The 14,609-nt window shown below is 40.7% G+C and overlaps 1 protein-coding gene across 11 annotated transcripts in view; it reads left to right on the plus strand.

Annotated features, from left to right (window-relative positions):
• ENOX1 (ecto-NOX disulfide-thiol exchanger 1) overlaps positions 1–14,609 on the plus strand; it is a 1,853,609-nt gene that overhangs the window by 1,205,583 nt on the left and 633,417 nt on the right. For all 11 annotated transcript variants that reach the window (XM_069639318.1, XM_069639317.1, XM_069639316.1 and 8 more), the window contains one exon: positions 13,529–13,741. In XM_069639318.1, the coding sequence (XP_069495419.1) occupies positions 13,529–13,741 (213 nt within the window). The remainder of the gene's footprint in view (positions 1–13,528; positions 13,742–14,609) is intronic.

The following is a 14,609-nucleotide window of genomic DNA, read 5'->3' on the forward strand; positions in this document are numbered from 1 at the left end:
TAAGTTTGTAAAGCACTTGCCTCGCAACCGGCTCGGCATATCCTTTTCCCTTTCCTTCCTGGTTCTCCTCTTACCCTTTTGTTCGATATCTGTGCTACTGTTAAACTATATATATACATATTCAGTGAAAAAACTTTGTTAAAGGGACATTATGGTTAAGTTGCGCTACTAAAAATCTATGAAGTTCAGTGAAAAAACTTTGTTAAAGGGACGTTATGGTTAAGTTGCGCTGCTAAAAACCTATGAAATTCAGTGAAAAAACTTTGTCAAAGGGACGTTATGGATCCAAGTAAAACCGAAAAACCCTTGAAATTCGCCAGTAAGCTAAGCAACCATAACTCGCACCACCACCGTGCACTGCTAAGACTAACACCCAGGACATCAAAGATGACATCACAAATGTCATTGATGACATCACTGATGACATCACATGTGTATGTACCTTTCATGAAATATGTGTACAAGGGATTCTTCTTATAATGTTGCGAAACAAGTGTCAAGGATCATTGCAATAAATATCATACCCTAATTAGTGCATTGAACGATGCATTGATATAAATAGCATTCTATTATGGGGTTCTATCTAGTATACTAAGCTACTCATACAGAAATATAACATTGTGTGCAGTGTACAAGATGAAGGTATAATATTCGTAATGTTAATATGCTGAATAATGAAATGATAATTGTTTTCATAATAGATTTGTGTGTACTGTGAAATATGTAATAAGTAGCTAATAAAACACATGTATTACATAATTGCATTACTATAGACAAAACACAAAGACACAAGAACACATACCAATATGGGTATATACAGGGAAAGTGAAGTTAGCAAAAAAAGCACAGGCAGTAGCAGAAACAATTCATAATTTAACTGATTATTTTCATGCAAATAAATTATTGCTCTGTTTCAAAGCTGCTATTTACCCTAGGTATATGTATCACTTGATGTGATTGGACCCTACGGAAAGTAGTGTGAGTACAATGTATACAAATATGACCATATACAGGGAAAGTACAGCCATAAAAAAACAGAACTATCAGAAAGTGCTCATAAGTCTATTGATTATCTTTATGCACAAAAAGGATTGCTGTCTTTCAAGCTCGTGTCTTCCCGAATGTATATGTTTCATATGATGTGACTGGACTCTAAGGGAATTACTGTAAGAACCTACTTGAAGGATACATCTACAAATAAAATAAAATGTTTAGTTTCTGACTGTTACTGAAGAAAACCGTGTGGCCTAGATATGTCAGCAAAAGAAAAAAGAGTGAGCCAGACATGTGATGTCATCAGTGATGTCATCAATGACATTTGTGATGTCATCTTTGATGTCCGGGGTGTTAGTCTTAGCAGTGCACGGTGGTGGTGCGAGTTATGGTTGCTTAGCTTACCATAACTGGCGAATTTCAAGGGTTTTTCGGTTTTACTTGGAACCATAACGTCCCTTTGACAAAGTTTTTTCACTGAATTTCATAGGTTTTTAGCAGCGCAACTTAACCATAACGTCCCTTTAACAAAGTTTTTTCACTGAATTTCATAGGTTTTTAGTAGCGCAACTTAACCATAACGTCCCTTTAATGAAGTTTTTTCACTGAATTTCATAGGTTTTTAGTAGCACAACTTAACCATAATATCCAAGACTCTATGCCCTGGCAACAACCACCGCAGCATATCACATCCATAGAGTCAAACATTTCAACTATGATCTATGGGAAACTTTTAATGTCCGCGAACAACAATGTGAGTGTTCTTAGAACACTTTGAACTTGCCAGCGAACAATACGGACACTGTTTTCAGGACACCCCCTACGAACATTTCAGAACAACGCGATAGTTCTTAGAACACTTTCAACTTAACAACGAACAATACGAACAGCGTCCTGCGTCCTAAGGACACCCCCTACGAACATTCCAGGACACCGGGTGTGTTCTCAAAAACGTCTTCAGAACACCCCCATTTTGTTTATTTGCGAACATTTCAGGACACTGCGGGTGTTCTTAGAACACATTCAACTTGACAGAGAACAATACGGACAGCGTCCTCAGGACACCCCCTACAAACACTCCCCGGACATCGCAAGTGTTCTTAGAAGCGTCTTCAGAACACCACCATCTTGTTTATTTGCGAACATTTCAGGACACCGCAAGTGTTCTTAGGACACATTCAACTTGACAGAGAACAATACGGACAGCGTCCTCAGGACACCCCCTACGAACATTTCAGGACACCGGGAGTGTTCTCAAAAACGTCTTCAGAACACCCCCATTTTGTTTATTTGCGAACATTTCAGGACACCGTGGGTGTTCTTAGAACACATTCAACTTGACAGAGAACAATACGGACAGCGTCCTCAGGACACCCCCTACGAACACTCCCCGGACACCGCGAGTGTTCTTAGAACAGTTTCACTTTGCTTGCGAACAAAACGGACACATATTGAGTCCTTAGAACACCCCCCAGTCAGTTTATTTAGAACATTTCAGAACACCCGTGATGTCCGCAAACAAATTGAACACAAAAAGAACGTCTAACACATAAAAAACACAACTGTCATCCTATCTCATACACTCCCACCCTCCCCAAACACTCATACACACCTACACACTCTACTAAATACACATTTTGAACAAAGTTTCACCGCGCTGTCCGCGGACGTCCGCGAATCCAAGATGGCGGGCGCTACCGAAAAATCTGACGCGCTTCACGCTCCACACCGTCCAATCAGCGAACACGTTGCATGTCCGCGAACATCACGCAAGATGATTGGCCAATCAGGACACTGTCCGCGGAGCGAACAGGGAAGTGTGTCCACGAACCGAACACAGATATCACTAATTTTTTTTTACCTCCTTTTTGGTCATTTTAAAAAAAACTACTGGACGGATTTTCACCAAATTTGCAAAAGCACGCTTTCGGGACCAAGCTGCTGCTCCTGGTCTAAATTTGGTGGAAATCCGTCCAGCGGTTTGGGCTGTAGGCACGAGCAAAACATTTTTCCCATTCAGTCTATGGGAAAAAAAAGTTTTGGGACCCCCCCTATAACTTTGCCCCCCCTGGACGAATCCTCACCAAACTTTGCATAAGAATTCAGAGTGACCCAAATACTTTTTATGCAAAGTTTGGTGAGGATCCGTCCAGGGAGAGCGAAGTTATAAGCCACCCAAAAAGTGTTCTTCCTATGGAAACAGCAACTTAACCATAACTACATGGCCACTACCGTGGCCATGTAATGCATTGCATATATATATATATAGATATGAGAGAGAGAGAGACAGATAGAGAGAGAGAGAGCAGACTTCTGAGAGACTCTCTGGGGCAGGCTCCCTCCCACCCCAGCTTATTGTTTTGGTAGTATCCAATTGGCCTAAGCCTAATTAAAAAGTTGCTTACCTAAAAGTGCATATGTTTTTAGCTCCTGCAGCGCCTATCTTGAAGTAGAATGTTTAGTTTGCCCATGCTTCATGGTGTGTTGCTTCTCTAGTTGGAACCGTCTAGTTATCAATTATTTCTGTGAAGCCTGTAAGCAGAGACGTAAACAGGGTAGGGCCTGATTGGGCAAGGCCCAACCAAAATCTGTAAATGCCCACTTAGCAGCACTGTGTGGGCATTTACACATGTTAATGTCTTTGTGGCGGGGACAACTACATTATCTTCAGGCCCCACTTGTTAGACAATCCTGGCTACGCCTCTGCCTGTAAGACATACATAGTATCCATTTTTACGGTGGTCGCTTAACCCAACGAGTCATAGCACCAATTGTTCTATTATTACGGTGGGGAATGTGTAGAAATGTTACATTTTGTAAGTATTCGACTGGGATCAGTTTTTCCCTGCAGTTCATAGCAAGTGTGGTGCCCTTGCTTTGGGAAACCTGGAGCCCCACAGGGGCCGGTGATTTGATCTCTCCCTTATTGGTTATAGCAGAGTTCTGTGTAAACCACGTTTTCTGCCCAGCTATAAATTGATGCTATACTTTGATTCTGAATATTTCCCTTTGGTCTTTACTATATTGCTTGTACCCAAGGGTTTATTTGTGTATTTGTATGTGTGTGGGGGTTGGAATGGTGCCGTCACTATATCGCTTGGACCCAAGGGTTTATTTGTGTATTTTATGTGTGTGGGGGGTTGGAAAGGTGCAGTTTCCCTCGCGGTGTCTTACCTTTGCGGCATCCATGGTCTCTTCATTGTAGTCTCCTCCACTGTTGGTCAAGTTCCTATCTCTGCCGTGTCCTGACTCCTGGGAATGCCAGGGGGCAAAAGGTGTAGCTCTATCAGTCCCGCACATACTTATTACAAGGCTGTGGCAGCTGTTTAAAGCATGCCTCAGTTTGTCTGTATATTTTCTCAAGTCACCAAAACAGCGGGTATGGAACACTTACTCTTGGCGTTCTGAACAGTTAGATCAGTGCTGTGGTTTGCCGTGACAATGCATTGCTCGTGGAAACCTGACGTTGTTCGACATGTCTAATTAGCCCTACACCACGTAGCGTTACCATGGTCGACCATGTGGTTGCTTTCATGTGTCTAAAGGCGTCCGGGAGTCTCCATGAAGAAGGCTGTGCGTACCTTGCCAGTCCTTCCTTAATTTCGTACTTGTTTTCCTACCAACATAGTTAATGGCCCTCTATTGTTCCTGATGAACCAACGGATTCAAGTGTGTTGCAGAATTGACATCGGCATTCTGTGGGCCCTGACCCTGTTCTTTTCCTGCTGCATATTTTGGGGGAAAAGATGTTTTGTAGTGTCCCTCTTAGTAGGTCCTCCTGTATTTATTCAACTGTGTGAGTGTGTGAGTGTATATCCAAGACTATACCCGCACTCATTTGGGAGTGCGTAAGCAGGTGGACTCTGGTATTGCTGCATGAAGGTTTTGTTGATCTGGGTGCCGCACTACAATTTAGTAATGTACCTCTTGGTAAGACCTACTGTGTTTATACAACTCTGTGTGTGTTTGTGTGTGAGTGTTTGTCCAGGATTATATCCTCACTTGTTCAGGAGTGCAAGACACCAAACACAATTTATTGTATACAATGCCCATGTGGCACAACATATGCAGGGCAAACCAGCAGACCAACCAACAAGAGGATTGGGCAGCATCACCCACGCGACCGGTGCAAATTACAGTCATTGTTCTGCCCTCAGACCTTATACATGGTATATAACAGGGCCCTTTTCACCCCATCTAAACTGGCGGGTGCGCATCAAGATGCGCTGGATACCCTATGTTGGTCATGCCGGGAGGGCAATGGTACACTGCACCGCATGTTGTATGATTTTAAATTCATGTATTCTTATTGGGTGTCTATTTGGCCAATGATCTAGAATATTTGTGGAGTAAGGATGCAATTGTCGCTGTTGTCTATAATATGTGGTAGCATTCACCCCCAATTTGTGGGAAATGAGGACAAGCAGCATTTGTTTTTTGCCCTGATACCAATAGCCCTCAAGAATATAACATCGAACTGGAAAGAACTACAGTCCTTATTTAAGGCAAGATGGTGGAACCTAGTGGCTTATAACCACTGCATGGAGAGCTTCCTATTGGGGATGGCTGCAGACAATGCTCAGAAGCTAGAAGCATGGTCCCTTTTGGAGGATTTTCAACACATTCGGGGCATCTCAGGGTGTAGTGTGCATTGACCACTTAATGGGGGGTGAATATCTGCCTTCCCTTTCCTCATTTGATTACCTATTTACCCCAGGTGGGCTTACTACACTGTATGCCATTCTGTGGTCATGTGTCCTAACTGTGAATTCTAACTCCGCGAATCAAGTTGTACTGTGGCAGTGAGGAAATGGCCTATAAGGACTGGCCTCATGAGGGAAATTGTCTTCAAGAACTGGCTCCATGGAGGCTTTGAAGCTTTTGTTGGGGAAAAGAGCCTAAACATGCTATAGAAGGCCAGTTGTCCAGTGGTACAACTGGACTAATGTGCCAATATCAGCAGAGGCTACAGCAAATATTGTGTTAATTATTGTGTTTAGTATTATGCCTATCACATCTATCTCTCTCTCTCTTGCTCTCCTCTATTTCTTTCTTTTTCTATATTTACTCTTTTTTCTGCTCTTTGTAATTATTTTTATTTATTTATTTTTATCGTTGTAAAGCACCTAAGCCCACGGGCATTATATCAGGATTGTCATTGCATATTAAAGATGTCATGATTCCTTTCTTAGATTTCGTTCATGTTCTTTGTACTAAAGATGTTGCTGGTTGTTTTTCTTTTTTCACGGGAAGGAAGGAGTTTTTTTCTTTGTGGACACTTTATCTGCACTTTCTCTAGTTGCATTTCTGGGCTCATGAAGCCACCTAGTGTACCAATATTGTATGACCAATACATGTATGTTGACAAGGACACGGTCATCGGTTATGTATGACATATTGGCCTTAAATTGCATTTGTGTTTGGCTGTCTGGAAAACTTGCTAGCAGCCATGTAGAACAAAAAGTCACCCATGAGGAGTGGGCTACACACCCAAACTTTGTTTAAACAATAACTAACAACTAACTTATGTTAACACATGCAATATTTAATTAATAATTTTGATACACTTTTTTTGCTAATAGATACTCAATTTTACGAGTAAAACTAAAAATATGACTCATGATTGCTTAACCTTAAAGTATATAATGGGCTTCTGAATTGCACTTTAACGTTTGAAAGTAACAAAATAATTCTACACATGCATTATTATGTTTTTCTCCCCATAACCTTTAAATGTTCTCATTTAGTGGAAATAGGGAGACGCTATATTTAGTAAGTAGATGACTCTAACATGTAAAATATTCTTACATAACCGTCTAGAGAGACTCTCAAGTAGCTGAGGCATCATATGGGAATAAAATCCCATAATAAATTAGTTACACTTTTACTGTCCATAATAAATAAATAAATAATGTATGTTTGTTCAGAAGACTCTAGGGTGATCACATTAGATTAATATCAGATTGTGTGAAATAATTCAAATATGCCCATTAATTCTTTTATAAAAAACAGGACGCGTTTTCTATATTAAGGCTGGTTTGAAGTGCACAAACATCCTCTGTCCATACGCATACTTTTTCTTAATTCTTTTTTCTTGCCTCCTCTTAGGTGTATAATCATGTGATCAATTCCAATAGATTACCTCAAATTCAGTTATTTTTCCTGACCGTTTTCCTGCAAATGAATGGGGATCAGATATTGTTGAACCATCTATTTGAAAGACCTCACTTATTCAAAAGGTGCAATCTTTCTGTTTCCTAACCTCATGACCTGGACCCAGAGATCGAACCTGTGGTGCTCCATGTCGTCTCGCTTCCAAGGCGAGCACGTTGCCCCTGCACTATCCTCCCAAGACCATGGTTATGGCCCACACAAAGCTGTGACACAAGTTATCGAATGAACTGTAAATGTGGTATGGTAATTGACTACATATTTGAGGGTGTACCTTCCTGGTGCTTGAAGGTAGGTGCATATCAACCCACTGTACAATTTACACATGAAAACATCAATTAGATTTTGTGGGTATCTACCGCCCAGGCATGTATTTGGCCAATTATTCTTCAGAGAATATCTTTTCAAAATTAAGCTTTAGCAAACAATAGATTAGATGTTGGCCTATATATTCCTTTAAATTTAGGAGAAAGGATATTCCAATATTTTTGTAACATTTTGCATAATAATGGACTGCTTCAATTTTATTATGTAATAAAACAAACTTCATTGTAGTTTATTTGTATGCTCTGTGTAATTTCTCTAATACCTAACCAATATCTATTCAAAATAGCCCTTTTTTCTAAATATGCACATCGTATATTTGACTGCCCTTTCAAAAAATTCTAATTCACTACAAACACATCCTATTCATTAAAAATCTCCAACTGCAGTATTATATATTACCTTTCTAATCTGTCCCTGTACAATTAGATTCACATTTGTTTCTGTCTGAAAAATGCCACCTTTCCAATATGTTCTCTTTTGCATAATATCATAGATCACGTATATGTAAGTATCAATAAAATAAATGGATTTGTCAGTGTATGCTGCCACACACTTATATTAACTTGGAGTCAACCATTCCATAGATTCCAAGTGTTTTTCTATTACTCCAATTTAGATTTGCAGAATATCTTAAATGAATATCACCGCTAGCATCCTGTGTGACCAAGTTAATTCAATATTCCATGACAATCACTTGACAATCACTTACGGTCTGTTCAATGTACACTTTGCTCATTAAATTATATGTTTTTATTCTGGCAGATCTATCTCCTTTGCCATACATCGGTGTTGTTGACATACATGTCCATTATGTTGTTTTTAAAGAGAAATCAAGCATCTCCAAAATTATTTTATTTGGGGCATAGTGGTTAGCTGATTTTCCGTAGATTGTGTCCAACTGGGTTTCCTGTGTTTTCCTCACGGCTATTTGTTTTGATGGCATTTTGGCTGTGGGGTTTTCACCAGGTTTTGTTTTTAGTGGTGGGGTTCCCACCCAAAACCTCTCCAACCCACCCCACCACATCATCCTGCATCCTACTCCAAACACACAACACGTTTTTGTAAAACACAACAAAAAGGGCTGCAGTGAAAACCCCACAGCAAAAATTCCAATGACTAAAATAGCCACGAGGGAAACAGGGCAAGTGGTTCAATTGACGTTAACAGCATCGGGGCACATCATTCTGACGCAATGGAAAAGTAGACCCAAATGCAATGTGGAGACATGCTTGGCATATATCTTTTGCGGTTGTCTATCATAAAGCAAAGGTCACTGCTTAGGGAATGCAATATAGATGAGCACAATAAGATGTGGAAAAACTTAATTGAAATATATGGAGATTAGATTTCTCTGAGAAGCATATGCTTTGTGGCCTGGTTGACATGTCCACCCTCTTCTCCATTTATTTATTTATTTATTTTTGGGGGTATCACGGCGTGGTTACCTAAAGCTTAGAAATTAGTCATACAATAAGATAGTGTGCATAAAACATTATTACAGCAACAGAAAATTATACAATACACTCATAAGCATTATTTACAAAAAGATCAGGTGTGCTTCGTGCTAATATTGGTTGAATAACCAGAATTTTTGCAGTTTTTTGAAGCCGGGGAGAGATGTCTCTTTTTTGATACAGATAGGGAGGGAGTTCCAGTGTTTGGGTGCTAAGACCTGGAAGCTGCTACCCCCCGCTCTGGTATTTTTATACCAGGCCATCACTAAAAGTAAATTATTGTTAGACCTTAGAGTTCTAGCCGATTCTTTTTTCTGCAGGGCATTGTTGAGGTAGATCGGGGCTTTTTTGGCAAGGCCTTTGTGTGGGATGCAGAGAGTTTTAAAAATAATTCTGGCTTTGATTGGTAACCAATCGGCCTCATTCCTTATCTTGGTAATATGGTCAAACTTTTTTTATCCCTAAGGTTGCTCTTAAGGCTTTGTTTTGAATCAATTGCAGTTTGCTGAGATTGGCCTTAGAGGTCCCAAGCAATAACACATTGCAGTAATCCAACTTAGACAGTACTAGGGCCCTGGCCAGGGTTAGACAGTTGGTCGGAGTCAGAAATTGTCTACTTAATGCTATGAGTCTGGATGTGTGACTGAAGAGGAGGAGAGCGTACTAATATGTTTAGTCATGGTGAGGTTGGAGTCTAGGTATACACCTAATGTTTTAACTTTCTTGAGTATTGGGATTAGGGTGCCATCGATATCGATTGAAGAGTAGTCTGGGTGGAGGGCAGCTATTTTAGATGGGGAGCCCACAATGAAAACTTCAGTCTTTTCATCATTAAGGCAAAGACTATTTAGCGCCATCCAATTTTGAATGAAGGCGTAAATTTTGTTAATGGTCATGATGTCTTGGTCATAGTTTCCTGAGATGGGTATGAGGATCTGGGTGTCATCCATGAAATTAGTGTAGATGACACCCATATCGTCTAATGCCGAGAAAAGGAGTTTAGAATAGGCATTATGGAGGGTGAGAGAGAGACATGATCCTTGTGGTACTCCATTGGGGACTGGGATGGGATTGGCCGCTACTTTGCCTATGGCAACTCTAGAGGTGCGTTCGGACAGAAAGGATTTCACCCACATAGTGGCATCGTTAGAGAAATGAAAATCTTTGGCTAATGAGGTGCACAGTTTGTCATGGTCCACAAGGTCAAATGCGGTGGACAGGTCTAACAACAGGAGGATGCAAAGTTTCCCAGAATCTCTGATAGTGTCCATTTGGATTTTGAGATTCAGGAGGGCCGTTTTGGTACTATGGTTGGGCTGGAAACCTGATTGTCTGATTCCTAGTAAAGGGTTCTGTTTCAGATGGGCTTGTATTTGTGTGTAAGCTATTTTATCTATAAGTTTGAGTAGAAATGGTACCGTTGTTGTTGGACGATAATTAGTGGGTACTGTAGGGTCCAGAGATGGGTTTTTTAGAAGTGGGGTGACCCAGGCTTCTTTGATGCTGGTTGGAACAGTGTTGGTGCAGAAGGAGGAATTGACAAAATTGGTGATGGTAGGGGTGAGGGAGGAAGCGCATGCTTTGACTAATGTAGCTGGGACGTTATCCCTTTACAATTGGATGCTTTTAGCTTGGCAATAGTGCCAAACACTAGTTCTTGAGAGACAGGTGTGAAGTGGAATAGTGAGTTCCACAGCATCCTCTCTCTTGCCCTCCCATTCCCTCGCATTCCTTCTCCTTCCTTCCATGACCTGTCCCCTGTCGTCTTGCCCATTGTTGCCTCACTGTCTGACGTTCGTCCCCATGAGGCATGCAATTGTGGGTTGAAAAGTGTCTTTTGTAATTACTTTGTTTTTGTTGTTAAGTGGATATTGTGTGTGGTTACAATTGATGTGCTCTTCTGAACGATGGATGTGCAAACATTAAAAAAACAATACCAAAGAAAACAGCATCAGGTTTTCTAAAGTTATTTAAATATAATGAGGATTCCATCTATTTTTATTTATTTTGTTAAGACAATGCATTGTGTCAGAATGATTGCTCTGTAACATTGGTGCTATTGGTGGTAATCATTTGTCAATATATGCAGACATTGGTCCTGTACGGCATCCAGTGATGGCGATTATTGGATGTCCAGGAAGACAAGGAAACCATCTAGATACACAATAGTCTGTTGCCATAATGGAGAACTGCATCAATATGCATCATTTGAAAGACAATAATCTTAAACATATCCAATTTTGCAGTTTTTCTCGAGCATTCCTTTGTAAAAAAAGATTGGGCCTCATCACGAGTATGCGGGTCCGGTAACAACGGTGACGGTAAGCCTACCGGCACCGTAGTTACCGGACCGGCACACTACGAGTCTGCGGGCGGGTGCCGTCCCGCCTGCCAGGGACAGACCTGGTGGGCGGAACGGCACCTGCCCGCAGAGTTTTACAGAAACTCCAGCATCGTTGTTAACGGTGCCGGTGCTTCTGCGGTCCCCATTCCCATTGAGTCCTCTGGGACTCAATGGGAATGGGGATTAACATTTATCGGTGCCTGACTTCTCGGAACTGATTCCAGCAAGCCAGGCGCCGGTACATATTGCAAGTCCGGCGGCAACCCACCGGCAGCACCAGCAGAGTTACCGCTGGACTTGCAATGAGGCTCATTTTGCATTGCTTGCCAATTGAAAGAAACACTTTATCATTTAACTGGAAAATACCTTATTAATAGTCAACCCAATCCATTACTAATATGTGTCCCCCCCGCCTCCCCGGACCCACCATCTGTGCTTTTTTCTACACAATGAAGGGTGGTTTTATATGGCCTGTCATGTCTTTCTCAGTGGTTAGATTACAATGTTGCTATTTACATACACCTATGGGTGCTTTTATTCTTTCTTGAATCTTCTTTTGTGTAGGTTCTTGGAGACTGTGAAATGAATTAGATTTTCCTGTGGTCGCATGCCTAATTCACCCAAAAAGTGTTGTCAATCTGAGGACACATTCTTTTCCAGTGATCATATCCACCATCCTGGATATCAGTTTGCATAATGAATGATGTTGAGTTTCAGCTTTTACACAGATTTGGACACATCAGTTTATATGTGTGTTCAATTTCAAGGTTTAAGCTAAGTAGAAGGGAGGCCTTTCTACAAGAATTGTATCTGAATTCGTGCAATGGTTTAAATCACAAATATCTAACTAGCCTTTGCATCAGGGCAGTCCCTCCTCCTTGGCTTGGAGACGTATGACCCCATGGGCGTCCCTTGGTCATCTGGTATGTCTTTAAAGTATTCTGGATCTGCAACTTTTATTAAAGTGCTGGATGTAGTCAATTCTGTTTGCTGAAATGAGTTGATCACTTTTTTGGTACTGATCATTATTTCCATGCTCTTGTTAGCACCGTTAAATGCACTGAAGCAGTTTCAGAACTCTTAAAAACAATGTCACATGTACTTCCCATGATAATGACCCTCTCTTCCTTTACACATGTTCATTCCAATGAAATTGGCACTTTTTATTTAAAATTCATGTTGGTGTGCAGTGTCTTATCCGAAATTATATATTGGCTAGTGTTGGAACTTTTAAATCCTGGATTTTGTACTGACATTGGCTTTCACTTTGACATTTCGCTTCTACTTTTTCCATATTTAATCAGCGTACTAAGAATTTCTATTGGTGCCTGTTTCCAGTTGTACTCCCATGTCACTACTTATTAATTCTCCTTCTTCAAAATGAGTAAAGAATGCATATGTACATAATGTGATATTTTTCAAGCGGTTTGGATTCAACATAATGTATTTTTTAGATAGTTGTTACAGAATAAGGAATTGGTTTCACAGGGATTGTCTGTTGTTGATCGTATTACGAATGTGACCCTTTTAACTGGAAAATATGCCCATCTCACAAATGTGGAAAGATGTGTTCATGTGTTTTGAGCTAAGAATGTGACATTTTAATGAAGAGTTGGCTAGGCCACCCACAACATTTTAAAATCTGGTGTGGGTTGCTGTTTGACCAAAGAGATTAAAAAAGGAATGTCCAACGAATATCATTCCATTTACATTTCTCATTACATCGTCACTGTGGCTATACTGCAAACGTGACTGGATTTTACTGTTACATAGTTGGATGAGCCAAGCAGTGGAAAATAAAATGGAGGCATTCACTAGAAAGAAAACATAACATGTTCACAGTTCTAATCTATCTTGGCTGTTCTATATTGCAACATAGTGTTACAATATAAAGTTGACCATGTCTTTGTATATGCTTCCAAGGGAAAGGTTAAAGTCTGCAGTGGCAAATTCTGGTTTAAACCCCTTTGTGAATTGGCTATTTCCGATTTAGGGAATCTATTGTTTTTATAATGCCTTTTAGTTCTGTGTGTTCCCCAGATCAGGGGTCGGTGACCTGCAGCTTGGCAAATGCTTTGGACTAGACTACCATGATCATTCACCATTGACCGTGCTGGCTAGGGTTGATGGTAGCTGTAGTCCAAGACAGAGCCACATTTTGCATACCCTGCCCTAGATCAAATGCTCTGCTTTGAATGTATACTTTCTACTGATGAAACATATTCTTTGTCAATCATAGATGATGGACAATTTCCAGAGGCGATCACTGTGCTGCTGACGTGGATCGAGCGAGGGGAGGTGAACCGCCGCTCTGCCAATCATTTCTACGCCATGGTGCAGTCTGCAAATAGTCACGTGCGCCGGCTCATAAATGAAAAGGCAACTCATGAAGAAGAAATGGAACAAGCAAAGGAAAAGTTCAAAAATGCCTTGGCGGGGATCCTCAATCAGTGTGAGTACCTTCATGTCATGACTGATTTGTGATAGGTGATGACGCCTTGTGTTATATTTTCATATTCTGCTGTATTTGAAGTGGCAACAGAAGCACTGTGGACATATTTTCATACTATGCAAGATGAGCAATTGTTTGTCACTTGCTTCAAATAAGATTAAGTATCATAAATTCATTTCTTTTTAGTAGTAGCAACACCATTTTTTGTTGGGTGTGCAGTATAGGGGAGGAAGGTAACTGGTGTCTGGATGCAAATAGAAACCAGCCTTATTGTTTTATTTCAAACCACGAAAAATGAACACCAAGATTTCATATTGATTCGCATCATTTGTAGTTAAATAATGGATCACTTCCACATTTGTTACCACCCTAGGGGAAGCTTTGTTTTTCTTCCAACATTTTTAAAAAGGATGCATGCGCTACCTGCAGGAGTAATTTGGTTCCCCGTCCCTCATGAGACCTTGGTGAGTTTCCAGTACCCCGAGAGCAATGGATTAGACATGTTATTTATTTTAGCGTGCACACACGATCTACCACTACTCTCCTTAAAACAGGCTCCAAAACTAATGAACACTATACTCTTAAGGGAGAACTTGGTCCGATCCTACCCCACCAAGCAATGTGAAGGATTAATCCTCGCCCCACTTACCCCACAGATAATACTTAAAAACTGACTTTGCTCAATAGATCCTTAGGTCCTTTCTGATGGGTGGCCTTAAAATGTAACACAGGCAGATAAAGGAATACACTTTCAAACAACGGTAACACAATGGGCATATTCACCACTGACTTTTTTGCTGCAAAGGTAGAGGATGATTTGCAGAAAATTGCTGTTATTAAGTTTTGTCTCTATGCTGCAGCTTCCTGC

Source organism: Ambystoma mexicanum, chromosome 7q, assembly GCF_040938575.1.
Source record: "Ambystoma mexicanum isolate Mex_15411 chromosome 7q, UKY_AmexF1_1, whole genome shotgun sequence".
Lineage (NCBI taxonomy): Eukaryota > Metazoa > Chordata > Amphibia > Caudata > Ambystomatidae > Ambystoma > Ambystoma mexicanum.